This window comes from Nyctereutes procyonoides, unplaced genomic scaffold, assembly GCF_905146905.1.
Source record: "Nyctereutes procyonoides isolate TBG_1078 unplaced genomic scaffold, NYPRO_anot_genome, whole genome shotgun sequence".
Lineage (NCBI taxonomy): Eukaryota > Metazoa > Chordata > Mammalia > Carnivora > Canidae > Nyctereutes > Nyctereutes procyonoides.
This window is the reverse complement of record NW_026575025.1, coordinates 8954836-8970464: the sequence shown is the minus strand read 5'-3', so window position 1 is coordinate 8970464 and position 15629 is coordinate 8954836. Positions and strand designations below refer to the sequence as shown.

Below are 15629 nucleotides of genomic sequence, written 5' to 3'. Positions count from 1 at the left end.
GAAACACGAACAATTACAGAAATCTGAAATAAGCTTTCCACATAATTTTACAACCTTTGATAGAAGTTTAGGTCTCGAGTTAAACTACAGGACTATTTGTTCAATAAATTGGTGGGAAAAATAAAGAAGTCACGCTGCCAACCTCCTCTGAAGGGAGACACAATTTTACACAGTCTGACAAGGCCATGCTAAGTCTTAGCCGTCCTGCCCGCCACTCGCGCGCCCGCCCGAGAAGCACAGCTTACCATGGTTTATAAAGGCGGCGGGGCCAAGCCAGAGCTGAGCACAGTTTTTCCTTGTGGAATACATGACACTGAAGTCGTTTTCTCCATGTCTAAGTAGCATGTTCTCCTCAATTTCTGAAAGTTCGGCAATACAACCCACCAGTAATTCTATTTTGTCATTTCGTTTCCTATTTAAAATATGTCATGTTAAAAATTACTAGTAATTATAAATAACAAGGCTTCTTTTAATAAAATAAGCCTGTCCAATCAATACCAGGAATTGAGAAGGCCTAGTTGTGTGTACTACTTTAGCAGAGCCCCCAGGAACTCCATCTGGGCACGGCCTTGCCCTCCCCAGAAACCTTCAGCCTTGTGCCAAGGTTGCTTGGGAGGCTGTCTCATCACTACGAGAAATCAGAAGGTGCTGTGCTACCTATGTCTCTGAATGCCCTGCAGCAGGCAGGTGCTAGGGTGTTTTGCAGGCAGGAAGGACTCAAATGCCCACTCCACTGAATTCAACTTGCTGACGGTGGACGAAGGTCTCAAGACAGAGACAAGCAGTAGTAAAAGGTCACGGGGACCCAGGATTGGGGAGCTACCCTCTAGAGCAGCACCATTCAAGAGAAATGGAATGGAAGCCAAACACGGAATCCTCAGCATTCTAGCAGCCACATTAAAAAAGTAAAGAAAAAAATAGATGACATTACTTTTAGTTATTTTTTGTAACCCAACACACTCTCAATATTGTTCTAGCAGACAATCAGTAGAAGAATCGATGAGGAATACAGTTTAATACAAAATCTGCCAGTATCACACTGACAGCATTTCTCAGGTCAGACTGGTCACATTTCAAAGGCCCACAAGCCACAGGTGGCCAGTGTCTACTGTACTTGACAGCGCAGTTCTGGAATACAAGACCTCAAAGCTCTACATCCACGGACAGAGAGCCAAGGGAGCAGAGTAGCAGGTTGGATACATTCCGATGCACACTCACACGCACGCACTTATCCAAGAGGCCTGAGCGTGCTGCTCTTTGATCATTTCATTTTCAGGCATGATCCTAACATTTTTGCTATAAAAAATACTGAGGGTAGCTTATGAGAGGGGCAACATGTTCCTTCTTCTGGGAGATAAGATAGGAACAGGCATTAGAGGAAAAATATAATAAAATATTCCCTTGCAAATGGCTTTCATCCCTTCTAGCTGGACTCAATTCCACTACTCTTACTTAACCGGGCATATATATGATATATGTCTGTGTATGAATTTAGGCAGGCAATGCAGTAGGAAATTTCCACCTCTGAAATTCCTAGGATCATTATGACTTCTCATCTGACCTTCCTCTAGGCCAGCAGGAGCCAGACTCTGGAAGCCAGGTTCTCCAGCCCTGGTGCCCATTGGCTTTCAGCCTCATTGGAGAGAAGCACTCAGACTCAGTAAAAGAAAAACAAGAAGCACAATGGCTTAGGGACAAGATCTGGTTCAACCCAGATTTCTAATTTCACTGTCCTGACCCAGGTCACAGGGTTGAGGTGCTGGCACTGCACTGGCCCCATTAAGGTATGTTCTGGCTTTACTCCTTCCCACAATTTTCTTAACACTTCAACAGTTATTTAAGAGAGAAATTTAATTAAAATTATGTTATGGGTTTATACTAGTATAATAGTTACCACTCTTTTGTTGCAACTATTTTGGCTCCATTTTGTTCAGATGAGTATCTATTACAAGGCAGTATTTCAAATCCACTGTCAGTTGCAAACATTCGCAAGTAAATAAATACCTAAACAGGGGAAAAAAAGATATTAACTTTGTATTAAATTGTTTATCCTGTTAGACTTGCTCAGAATTATAAAAGCAAATCATTATCAACAATGTAAAACATTTAAGATCATTAAGTAATAAAATCTCTTATTTTTAAATTTCACATATTTGAATACCTACTGGCTTGGCTATGTTCCTCTAAAAGTTCACAGCAAATTTCACCTCTAGATGACAAAGTTTTCTCTTTGGAGAATCATACAAATGATCCTATGTATTATTAGATCTTCACACTCATCAGCATTATGCAAAATTGACTTAAAGTTTCAGTGTTCACTAAAATTTAAGCTTTAGTTTCCTCTACTCTTATCCAAACTGAAAACAGTATTAATCTTATCAATAAAACCTACATGTTCCTTGAATAATTTCTCCTGCATTTTGTTCTTGTTGAGAAAATAATGCCGTGCCCATTCGCCTGAAGTCAAACATTTGAATGCTTTCTCCAAGTGTTCATCTTTCTTAAAACGTTCAATGACTTCCTTTAGTTCTTCTTGCCTTCCTTTAATAGGCCGAAATCTGAACAAAATCAAAACATTCACTTTAGTTATCTTCCATCATCCCTAGGCCACTGTTAAGAGATCCTGAGATAAGAGATAACCTAAAAACAGCCAGACTTAATAAAAGATAATAATCAATAATCCTGATAATTACTGTTCAAGTAATAGTTATCACCAGGAAATAGAACTTCTCGTTCTTCAAACTGTATTCGGTATTTTTATTTTTACTGTTACCTCATTTAACTGAGAAATGACCAGATGACTCAAACGAAAGCTGTTTGATTCAGGCTCACGCTAGTCATCTACTTTGGATGGTATAAAATGAAAGATCTAGAATAGAATACGTCTAATTAAGAGTTAGAATGACAAGAATTTTTAAAAACATGCAGAATCAAGCCAGAAGAGTGCAAGGCAATGAGCTTCAGAGGGATGAAGCAAACAAAAATCATGCCATAAACAGAACATTCTCCATGTGCACAGTTAGAAAAGCCCCAAATCAAGTAGTATCCCAAGAGATCCTGAAATACACCTTGAATTTTCTAACACTCATGTCAAATTAATCTTCAATAAGTGCAATCAGAGAGCAAAGAGTTTTGCAAAAAGCACAACTCTATCGGTAATGTTGCTAAATTGGTGATGCCAAAGGAAAAACTGTTGGGGTAGAATTTTGAAAGGATTCTATAATAACACTAGCCATGATGCCTTCAAAATACTGTACTGTTAGGCATGATGCAATCATGGTCCAAGAAAGACTTCAGTTGGTAAAGCCCCTTATTCCAAAGCTGTGTTCTCTAAAACATGTAATATGATTAAAGGTATTTGGACCTTAATTTCAAAATTTCTTCTCATGTCAAATTCCTTTGGTCTATCTTCTCAAAGTTTTGTTTTGTTTTTTTAACGTCCAACAACAAAAAGGAGTTAGACTGCTGTTCAAATAAACTGTTAAGAAGAAACTATTAGTGGTCAAGGAGAAAATATATTTGAACAACGCATCTTACTCCAACAATTAAAATTGCATATCTTGAACCCCTGAACATGCTAACCTGGAAGTAAGACCTGGCATGAACTTCAGCACAGGAAGCATTTAAGCAGAATTTTTTTTCCAGGTAAGCTATAACAAAGGCCTTCATAACATTTCAGTGAGATTTGAAGGCACAGTATCTCACCAAGGATTCTTTATTAGGTGCTGGTACACAGGTGGCATGGGGAAAAACATGACCACTGCTCTTGAATGGAAAACTCCATAGGGACTGAGAGAAACATACATGCATCCAAGGGTTAAAAGCAAGGAATCGCTTTCCTAATGCAAGTTAGCAGGGTACAAACTACACGCTACAGCACTTTCAAGTATGGAAACCAGAACTAAGGAGTAAGGTCTGTTTGGGAAGGGGTTTTGGAGTTGACAGTGATGTGAGCAATGAGAAAAGTGTTGATTTCAGCTTTCTAAAGAAAAAGCAGAATATTACCATTGTCAGGAAAGAATCAAAAGGCGGCAGGCAAAGTGAGAGGAAGTCTAGGCAGAGGATCTTAATGAGGGTGAATTCAAAGAGTTGAACTGGGACTGAGGGAGTCAGCTTGGCCAGCAATATTGAGGGAAAGTACTAGAACAAGGAAGAGAGAAGACATGAGACCCTGAATGGGTATATACTATTTACTGGACAAGACCTCTAAAGGACTTCCACTCTAGAAATGCAAGCTGACACCTCTGGGAACTAACCAGCCAGAGATTCAAGTTTCAGTGTTTCTCATGACTAGTAAGCAGAACTATGAGAAAGACTTCAAGCACATCCTGGAGAGATCATATGAATAAATGGATAATACCCTAGATTATCTTCCATTTCAATCAAATAGCATACCAGCCCTCACACCAGCTCTCACAGGTGGGAGAGTGTAAATCCTTTAAACTCAGAAGTCTTCAACTAGGCTGTCAGAATACAGTGTTGGAGAACTACCACTAAAATGATCTAAAAATCACCTGCAGAATTATGGAAACATCCATACCATCAAACAGATAGAATATTAAACTACTTACTTGTAACCACCACAAGCGATTTTGTCAAGTTTGGGTTTCTTAGAAAACCTAAACCCTCCTTGCCGTAACCCTACACTATGAAGTTCTCTGCACACGAAGGACAGACAAGACAACCCAGTAGCTGTCGGCAATACAGAATATGAAATGGCAGGAAATTCATGTTTTGTGGAGTAAAGAGAAAAGCACTAGTTCACTTACAGTGAATACAATGAATAAATCTACGATGTTAAGTGGCAGGGCTATGAAGCACAGAAAGAGCCAAGCCATCGTTCCATGTTTAATGTAGAACTAACCAATGGTGACAGTTTTAAAACACCACATGGCTTGATGCATGAGAAAGTAAGCCAAAGTCCGGGCTAAATTCACCTAAAGCTCTTGAGAATGTGTCAGAAAAATAAGTTACAGACCTGGAATGGATGCTGCCTCTTCCTGACAGGCTTTCTGGGTGCTCTCCACTTCCTGAAACATGTTCCTCCCTATCTAAAAATGCCTGCCAGCTTACTTTAGTTTTGCTTACTCTTTGTTCATGATGCCAAACAATTTATATGCTAAAACCAAAAGAATCAACTGTCAATTTAGTAATATTCCGCTGCTTCTCCTGGGCTTTGTTTCTGCTTTCCTGAGTTCTATTGCTTCAAATATAAAACCTCTGAACTGTCCCTTACTATTTCTCACTGGCAGGAACTTCCATTTCACCTAAGGTGTAATTTACTGTCAAAACTTACTGTCTCAGTTGGCTGTTATAGGCGTGAAATGATAGTGAGGCAAAGGAGGAAGAAATGGTTCTGGGTGCAGACAGGAAGGAAACAAGACAGTTTTCAATAATCTTATAGAAGTATATCAAAATCACCTGGCTGACAGTTCAAGTCAAATCCCATTATAACAAATACTGCGGAGAGATAAAATTACTTAGTGATATAAGATTATTACAACTAATAGGGCCAGAGCAAAAGGCACTGAAAACCCTAGAAAAAGTGAAGTGGTTTTCTATTAATTGAGGAGAAAAATACCCTTTGTCCTCTCCTCAAGCACAATCATTCTAAACCTACAAAGCTATCCTCATGCCACAGTTCTTAAAGCTAGAAGAATATTTAGGTTATTGTCAAACAACCCTCTTGTTCCATAAATGCAGAAAACAAAGCCTAATGAAGGTTGTTAGTGGAGTGACTATTATTACCCAGGCCTTGGGCCCAGTCCTACTCTCTCCTGTGGACTCTGAGGGCCCTCTGGTGTTGTTTCATGATCAGAATAGGATTTGACTTGTGTTCGCCATTGAGCATAGCACAGAGCCCAGCCACAGACAGCAAGAGGGTAGACACAAATATATACTTTTGAATTTAGTATTTGGGGGGTGGCAAATGGCGTGGCAGGGGAGGCAAGAGACAGGTATTCGGCATTTCCAAATCAGTACGTCCCTCTTCCCTCTCTTAATACGTATAATCTTTAGAACTTTAAATAAACCAAACATTTCTCTCTCCACACCTGACAATGTCTGATAAAAAGAAATACAAAAATATGTCACTTAAGTCATTTATTATTAAAAAGGGCAGAAAAAAACATGAATTCACACTCCCACACACCTGTTCCCCACTCTTTCCAGAGACTGACTTCCCAGGTTTTCTTGCTATTTGGATTTTCTGTTTCCAAACCCAAGTGACCACTGTGGCAATGAAGGGAAGTTGCAGATTTGTATTAGCTGTACTACTGTGCCCTTCCATTAGCATGTACACCCAAGAGCTGACTGGAGGGAGGGGGAGAAGGGTGGGGGACAGAGAAAAGGGAGCAAGGGAAGGAGAGAGGAAGAGAGAGAAAATGCTCAAATATTTAAGATATAAAATAAGAAGACTGTGAAGCAACATTGTGAACACATTTCCCCCTTTGAAGAAAGTTCAACTGCACACGGACAGTTCGTAGATGCTGAGGAATCATGCTAGAACCACAGCTCTTCATTCCTTCTTGACCTGAAAGGAAACAACCACCAGAGACATACCTGGCTGAGTCCTGCAATCAGTGCTCAGCTAATCCCAGGGAGTGACTCCTGATCTTTTGATGAATGCTTTCTTTTAAAATTACCCTGTTATGGAGTACAAGTGGTTTTTTAAATACAGCTATTACTAAGACCAAACTATTTTAAAAGGTTTGCAAAATGTTCTAAAAATCGTGTTTATGCTGATACCTCCAATTACTTAACATAAAAGAACATCATAAAGGCTGAAACAGGTTAGTTGGTATCTTATTATTGTTTGTAATGCACTCTACCTACCTCACAGGGTTGTTGTGAGGAAAACTGTCAGATTTTGAAAAATGCCTTGAGCTCCTCGAAGGAAAGGCGCTATATAAATGCAAAAACAAACAACAACAATAAAAACTATTTGTGTAAGTTGTATTTATAACTTCTAAACAGACTTATAATATTAGTTGTCCCAAGTCCTTAAAATGCTGTGACACTCAGAGCTTTGTGAGGCCTTGGGCAGACTCAGCATACTAACAAAGGCCAATATGCCACAATTCTTTCCTTCCCACACGACATCCTTCCTCTCTTGATCACATTAAGTTAGAAGGCCTAAAAATGTCTTTATGTTTTCTAATCAAGCACTTAATTAATTTAAAGTGACATTTCAAGTGATTTATAATTTCACATCCCATACTGGATACAAAAAAAAATCACATATATAAACAAGCAAAATTAAAATTAGATGGTTTCAGCAGTGGAAAGAGGAGATAGGCTGAAGTGTAGTTTGCATTAGAAAAATAGAGAAAAATTCTAAAAGTCCCAAAAATCCTGTGAGGACTCTTCCCATTTTTTCATGTTATCTCCTGCTCAGCGTCCGTCCCCCCACTCACCCAGGAGAAGGAAACCTCCGGGTCAGGTCGCCTATCTACAACAAGGGGCATTACAGAAGGTGTCCAGCCTGCTTTACGCTATCACCTCTCCACGTGCTTATTAAATTATTAGAGACATTAAAAAAAAATCAGAGGCATGACTAGCAACTCTGTTCTCTGGTTAAAAGGAAGAATTTAGCGATGCCTGGCTGGCTCAGCGGTTGAGCGCCTGCCCCTGGCTCAGGGCATGATTCGCAGTCTTGGAATCGAGTCCCACATCGGCCTCCCTGCCTGGAGCCTGCTTCTCCCTCTGCCTGCATCTCTGCCTTTCTCTGTGTCTTTCATGAATGAATAAATAAAATCTTTTTTTTTTTTAAAGAAGAATTTAATTTTCATAGTTGACAAAAGTCAATTAGATCTAAATATTTCCCAATAAACTAAAGTTACTATTTTTATATCATTTCTAGATAGTTGTGCTACAATTCTGACTTACTTGTTTGTAAATGTAGGGATTTATCAAAGATTAAAACATAAGCATTCATAAACAGAGCCAGCTAGAGATATTCTTAAATCATTAAGTATCTACTGTATCTGAACATGGTTTCTGATGGCACACTGAAAGAAGCAGAGGGAGGGGAAGAGGGCATAAAATCGAGAAACAGAAAGGACAATCAAATTACAGATGCACAAACACGGGAACGAGATCACTCCTACAAGTGACAGACATACAAGCTTCGACAGTGAGGATCCAAGCTCCACTTACATCTTTCACCCCCAAAGAAAGAGAAGTCCATAAACTAATAATTTAAGAAATAGTCAAAACTATTCTAATGCAGCACTACTGATTTTCCTCATTTCCCATAAAATGGTACCTTTGAGAATGATGGAAGTCAACATTTTAATAAATTCTTGTTCAAAAGGTGAAGAATTGGAAGACAAAGTTTTATTTTCAAGTAACTCCACTAAGATTAAATGAACACATATGCCTTTCACTAAGATTAACAAGCTTCATTAATAAAACTTCTGTGTATTCCCCAAACGGCAGCTTACAAGAGAGTCCGTCAAAAGACCTTTGAAATGGGAGCCCCTGGGTGGCTCAGTCAGTTAAGCATCTGACTCCTGGTTTCCGCTCAGATCATGATCTCAGGGTTGTGGGATGGAGGCCCACTCCCCATGCTCAGTGGGGAGCTGCTTGAGGATTCTCTCTCTCTCTCCTCTCCCTCTCTGGCTCCTCACATGTACTCTCTCTCTCTGAAATAAATCTGTAAGTACTGGGCAGCCCAGGTGGCTCAGCGGTTTAGAGCTGCCTTCAGCCCAGGGCCTGATCCTGGAGACCTGGGATCGAGTCCCACGTCGGGCTCCCTTGCAGGGAACCTGCTTCTCCCTCTGCCTGTGTCTCTGCCTCTCTCTTTCTCTCTCTCTCTCTCTCTCTCATGAATAAATAAAATATTTAAAAAAAATCTGTAAGTATTAAAAAAAAAAAAAAGCACTTTTGAAATAAATGCCTCTGGTGAAAGGCAGTCAGTGCTCAGGGTCACAGCAGCACTGCTGGCTCAGTCACATGGGCCCAGGGTGCTGATGCTGCCATTGGCCAACTTGTTCTAGACAGGGCACAACACAACCATCTCCACCAGCAATGGCTACTCCTGGAACTCTAGGAGTAGAATTACATACTGTACTGGAAAACAGGAATATAGGTTTTCCTCTGAATGTTTAATGTGATTTAACCGATTTTGGATCCTGCATTTTAATTTAGAGGTACCTGGATACAGTAACGTCTTGAATTTTAATCAGATTTATGGAGTAACCTGAAAGTTCACATCTTAGGACGGCATGTTTTTATTTTTTAAAAGATTTTATTTATTTTTGAAAGAGAACACACGTGTATGTGTGTGAGCTGGTGGTGGTGGGGGGCAGAGGAATCTCAAGTAGACTCTGTGCTGAGTGCAGAGTCTGACACAGGGCTCAATCCCATGATCCTGAGATCATCACCTGAGCCACCCAGGTGCCCCAGGCTGCACTGTTTTTAAATGAGCCTAGGAAACTACTGATTAAGAACTTTTTATCCACTTATTACATCACAACAAAGCTCAGTAGGCCAGATGGCCTAGGACCTGCTACTCCAAGTAGAGGTGGCAGCTTGTTACAAATGGAACATCTCAGGCCCCAGCCCACAGTTACTGAATCAGAACATGCATCTTAAACTCCCCAAGTGACTCACATGTAAGCTAATTATGGGAAGCTGTTGTCAAGGAGGACTTTTATTTAAACATATGAGTTATTTCCTATTGCAGAAGCCAGTAACAGGTAACTGCTCATCTCTTGAAACAAAGAATGAGAGGGCAAGGGGAGATTGAATACATAGGAGTTCTTTCCTAAACCAGTGAAACTTCTGCTTTAATTTTGATGCAGTACTTTCTATAATGACTTGTATGCTTCTATATTTCAATATACAGGCGTAAAGAATATAACCTCTTTCTTCTCTTTCTTGATGATTCCAGGTCATAATTATGGGCCTTTGTAGTAATACTCTGAATATCTAAGACTGTTATGTGAAAGTGAGTCACATTTCTTAAATATTATTAGGACCTTCTAGGAGAATGAGAGTGGGCCTCACTGGGGAAAGAAGGGAAATGGACTTAAAATAATGCAAACCAGATTTTAATTGGATACTAGAACAACCAATCTTGCTAATCTTCCAGACAACAGCCACCTAGCTGCCTACTTAAAAAAAGGCATCCCTCTGATGGCAGGGAGCTATTTAAATAAGTTCTCAAATCCACTCAAACTTATCACTTCATTTTAGCAAGGGAAGATCTATGATGACAGGAAATCACATAAAAGTACCAAAGACTCGGGGTGCCTGGGTGGCTCAGTCAGTGAAGCGTCTGCCTTTGGCTCAGGTCATGGTCCTGGGGTCCTGGGATGGAGCCCTGCTTCAGGCTCCCTGCTCATCCCTCTCCCTCTGTCCCCACTCATTCTCTCTCTCTCTCTCAAATAAATAAAAATCTTAAACAAAAAAAACAAAAAACAAAAAACAAAAGTCTCTCTCTTTTTTTTATGATAGTCACAGAGAGAGAGAGAGCGAGCGAGAGAGAGAGAGAGGCAGAGACATAGGCAGAGGGAGAAGCAGGCTCCATGCACCGGGAGCCCGACGTGGGATTCGATCCCGGGTCTCCAGGATTGCGCCCTGGGCCAAAGGCAGGCGCCAAATCGCTGCGCCACCCAGGGATCCCCAAAAGTCTAATTTTTGTCTGAATTTGCTCTTTCTGGATTTAGAATATGCTGATAAATGAATCATACAGTCTCTTGTTTTAAATTTTAGCAAGGGACTGAATTAAAAGGGGAAATGGCACAAGATTTTCCTCTAATCACCTTTACTCACTCTCCCTCTCCAACTATCAGTGACCAGTCACCTGGTGGTCACATCCCTCTAGGGTGGTCACTGGCCTTGGAGCTACAAAACACCAGCACCAAGTATGAGGAACATAGGAGGGATTAGTGGCCCAGACCTGCTCTACATTCTCAATCCCTGCAGTTATACTCCATTAGCCTTGAAAACCCTTCACCACTCAGGAGGTAAAAAAAAGTTGTAATGTTCTGACTTAGTGTCTGGTGGCAATTATGAAATTGTCTAAGGGCCTTTTTTGGGGGAGGAATGATGTTTAAGAGAATATGAATTAAAAAATTTAAAAGGATTACAGATTTCAAAAGCAGTGTAATACTATTTTATACAAGATGGTAAGGGATACTCAAAACACATACACATCTCTTATCTGTGTACTGAACAGAAGCATGTCGTTAAAAATATTCTCTCTTACAATGATTAGCTGAATCTCAAAGATTAAACATGATGGCAAAATTCTTTATATACAGTTGCAATTATTTAAAAGAAGAAAGTCTATAATAAAATCATGAAAAAAACACCGATGTAACCCACTTTGAGTAGAAAAAAAATCATATACATTTCCAAGGTTTCACAAGGTTTTTCTTTCAGCTAAGATAACTATCATTAACATTTAAAATAGAATATGGAGATGCCTCCAGCTTTATATTTTAATAGAAACAGCCTGAGATAAAATAAGAACACAGAATTAAAACTGACAAGACCCTTAGAAGCTTTTGTTGCTTTTCTTGGCTCACATATAGAAAATCTTCTACAGCAAAGACCTTTCCTTTAATGTCATTTTAAGTTCTGACTAAAAGTAAAATCAGCATCTCTTTCCTTAAATTCAACATCATCATCTGCTCCACATCAGGATAAAGACTTACAATTACCTAGTATTCATTTTGTGTGTTTGAAAACCTAAATAGGGATCAAGAACCAAACTGGTCGCCAGGTCATCATTTTCACAGAGTTCCTTGGCAGACATTCCAGAAGATGGTACATAGCGACTCTGTCCTTCAAATCCTGAATTACCATTACCTGTGAAAAGAAAATGAAAGAAAAGTAACCCAAATTGAAAACTAAATTTAAATTTACCTGTAAAACCTTTAGCTTCACTGCCCTCTCAAGTTAGTAATTAAGAATTGAAATTACTGGGATGCCTGGTTGGCTCAGTGGTTGACCGTCTGCCTTCGGCTCAGGGCATGATCCTGGGCCTGCTCCTCCCTCTGCCTGTATCTCTGATTCTCTGTGTGTGTCTCTCATGAATAAATGAATAAAATCTTTTAAAAAAATTGAAATCACTTGTTTCACTCTGTTTAATTAAGAACTGGGTACCTGCTGCATAAACAGAAAACCAAATACAATAATATGGAAAGTATTTTGATTAGATGATATTATCAGGTTTCCCAAGAACAGAGTCTCACTAGGTCTAAGAATCTTGAGCTCAAACACCTTCAAGGAAGATGAAAAACAGGGGATGAGTGAATGCTCATTACCATAGCAAGACCACATCAAAGGCCATTACAGACTGGGGGAAAGTTGGGGGGAGCAAAGAAACGCTCTGCAGTAAGTGCCAGAAGGGTGGATCTTAAGTACCAAACGGAGTCCCAAGGAGTTCACTTCACCTTCCTGCTTTTGGGCAGGTGGATGAGAACTATCCTCACTTTGCTAGTAACAGGAGCACACAGTTTAGGAAACTCATCCATAATCACAGAGTTAGGTAGCAGAAATGGGAAAAGTAGAGAATGACAGGGCGATTTCTAACCTGTTTGAAACAGATTTTTGAACAAATGGATAAAATCAGGGAAGTGCTGGAGATACCTAACTGAAGTAATTGGGTTTGGTGGTGGAAGAAACACAGTGTGGGAGAGAGGAAAGGAAGGCTACAACTCGTCTGGGTGAAATTTCATCAAGGGCTTACTAAAGCCTGCCCTGTAGGTCAATGACAGTCTTTTTAGCCACTTAGTTACACCAACAGTTTAACTTTAAGCCTCTCACAACTAAGGTGTGCAAGAACGAAACACACAGTGAGAGGCATAACCCTTTCTACACTCTTTCAAAAAAAAACAAATATTAAACATGTGAATCTCTACCATCAAAAGGTAGGTATATGTTTTGCCATCAAATCATTTGCATGTAGATATGTAAAAGCTATCCAAGTTGTTTTATTAATTGAAATACAACTCACATACCATATAATTCACTCATTTAAAGCATACAGTTCAATGGCTTTTAATATATCCACAGAACTGTGTAGCCATTACCACAATCAATTTTGGAACATTTTCATCACTCCCAAAACACATCCCAGATCCATGAGCAGTCATTATTGCTTTTCCCTCCCCCCAGCCCCTGGCAACCATTAATCTACTCTCTGTCTCTATGGATTTGCCTGGTCTGAAAATTTCAAATCGGTGAAATTATACGATATGAGGTCTTCCGTGATTGGCTTCTTTCAATCAGCATGTTTTCAAGTTCATCCATGTGGTACCATACAGAAGTACTTTATTCCTTATTATGGTCAAATTATATTTCATTGGATAGATCACATTTTGCTAGTTCATTCATCAGCTGATGGACACTGGGCTGTTTCAACTTTTGGGTTATTACAGTGTTTCTATGAACATTCATATAAAAGTTTCTGTGTATATACCTAGGTTTTCAATTCTCTTAGGCACATACCTAGGAATAAATGTGCTAGGTCATATGGTAACTCCATGTTTAACCTTTTGAGAAACTGCCAAACTGTTTTTCAAAGTGGCCGCACCATTTTACATTCCAACCAGTTGGATGATTGTTGTTGTATGATTGTTTCTAAATTCTCCACCTCATCCCCAACACCTGCTACCATCTGTCCTTCTAGTTTGACACATTCTAGCGGTTATGAAGTGGTAGTTTGTGGTTTTGATTTGCATTTCCCAGATGACTAATGATTTCAAGTATCTTTTCACGTACTGGCCATTTGTGTATCTTTGGAGAAACGTCTATTCAGATTCCCTTGCTCATTTTGAATTGCAGTTTGTTTTTTACTGCTGACTTGTAAGAATTCCTTGTATATTCTAAATATGAGTCCTTTATTAGATATGCGATTTGAAAATGTTTTTTTCCCCTTCTGTGAGTTATCTTTTCCAGTCCTTTTTTTTTTCATTTTTTTAAAATTTATTTATGATAGTCAGAGAGAGAGAGAGAGAGAGAGAGAGAGAGAGAGAGAGAGAGGCAGAGACACAGGCAGAGGGAGAAGCAGGCTCCATGCACCGGGAGCCCAACGTGGGATTCGATCCCGGGTCTCCAGGATCGCGCCCTGGGCCAAAGGCAGGCGCCAAACCACTGCACCACCCAGGGATCCCATCTTTTCCAGTTCTTGATGTTATTCCTAAAAGCACAAAAAAGTCTGTAACTTTAATGAATTTCAATTTATCTTTTCATTTTTCTTTTGTTCCTTGTGCTTTTAGTGTCTTAAGAAACGACTGCCTAATCCAAAGTCATGAAAATGTATACATCTGTTCCCTAATAGTTTTATAATTAACGTTTTTGATCCATTTTGAGTTAATTTTTCACTCATAGTGTGAGGTTGAGTCCAACTTCATCCTTTTGCATGTGGATATCGTTTTCCCAACATCATTTACTGAAAGACCATTCTTTCCCCACTTAATTTTCTTGGCATGCCTGTCAAAAATCAATTTTTTAAAAATATTTTATTTATTCATTAGAGACACACACAGAGAGAGGCAGAGACACAGGCAGAGGGAGAAGTAGGCTCCATGCAGGGACCCTGATGTGGGACTCGATTCCGGGACCCTTGGATCACGCCCTACGCTCAAGGCAGATGCTCAACTGCTGAGCCACCCAGGCGTCCCTGTCAAAAATCAACTGACTGGGGCAGCCCCGGTGGTGCAGCAGTTTAGCGCCGCCTGCAGCCTGGAGTGTGATCCTGGAGATCTGGGATCGAGTCCCATGTCAGGCTTCCTGCATGAAGCCTGCTTCTCCCTCTGCCTGTGTCTCTGCCTCTCTCTCGCTCTGTTGTTTTTTTTTTTTTAATCTTTTTTAAATTTTTATTTATTTATGATAATCACACACACACACAGAGAGAGAGAGAGAGAGAGAGAGAGAGAGAGAGAGAGGCAGAGATACAGGCAGAGGGAGAAGCAGGCTCCATGCACCGGGAGCCCGACATGGGATTCGATCCCGGGTCTCCAGGATCGCGCCCCGGGCCAAAGGCAGGCGCCAAACCGCTGCGCCACCCAGGGATCCCTCTCTTGCTCTCTCTGAATAAATAAATAAATCTTTAAAAAAAATCAACTGACTGAAAACATGAGGGTTTATTTCCAGACCCTCAATTCTATCCCATGGATATAGGTCTAGCGACACACCAATGTAACACTGAAGTTTTAAAGTTCTGAAAATGAGAAGTGTGGGTATGCCATCTTTGTTCTTCTTCAAGACTGTTTTGGCTACGCTGGGTCCCTTGAATTTCTGTAAGAATTTTAGGAACAGCTTTGCCACTTTCTGCAAAGAAGCCAATTGAGATTTTGATAGGGACTGCGTTGAATCTGTAGATCATTTGGGGAGTATTGCCATCGTAGCAATATTGGCTTCTAATTAATGAACATGGGATGTCTTTCCACTTATTTAGGTCTTCTTTATTTCTTTCAACAATGACTTGAGGTTTTCACAGTGTAAGTTCTATACTTTTATTGTTTGCATACTGATCTATCCTGCTGAACTCATTTAGTAGTTCCAACAATTAAATGGATTCCTTAGAATTTTTTATATACACAATCATATCATCTGCAAAGAGATTATTTTACTTTTTCCTTTTCCATCTGGATGCCTTTTTGTTAATTTTT

At 39.9% G+C, this 15629-nt stretch overlaps 1 protein-coding gene across 4 annotated transcripts in view; it reads right to left on the bottom strand.

Moving 5' to 3' along the window:
- KMT5B (lysine methyltransferase 5B) overlaps nucleotides 1-15629 on the bottom strand; it is a 57477-nt gene that overhangs the window by 17485 nt on the left and 24363 nt on the right. For all 4 annotated transcript variants that reach the window (XM_055309250.1, XM_055309262.1, XM_055309268.1 and 1 more), the window contains 5 exons: nucleotides 11673-11820; nucleotides 6835-6903; nucleotides 2393-2558; nucleotides 1895-2004; nucleotides 246-412 (listed from right to left, as the gene is read on the bottom strand). In XM_055309250.1, coding sequence (XP_055165225.1) covers nucleotides 246-412; nucleotides 1895-2004; nucleotides 2393-2558; nucleotides 6835-6903; nucleotides 11673-11820 — 660 coding nt within the window. The remainder of the gene's footprint in view (nucleotides 1-245; nucleotides 413-1894; nucleotides 2005-2392; nucleotides 2559-6834; nucleotides 6904-11672; nucleotides 11821-15629) is intronic.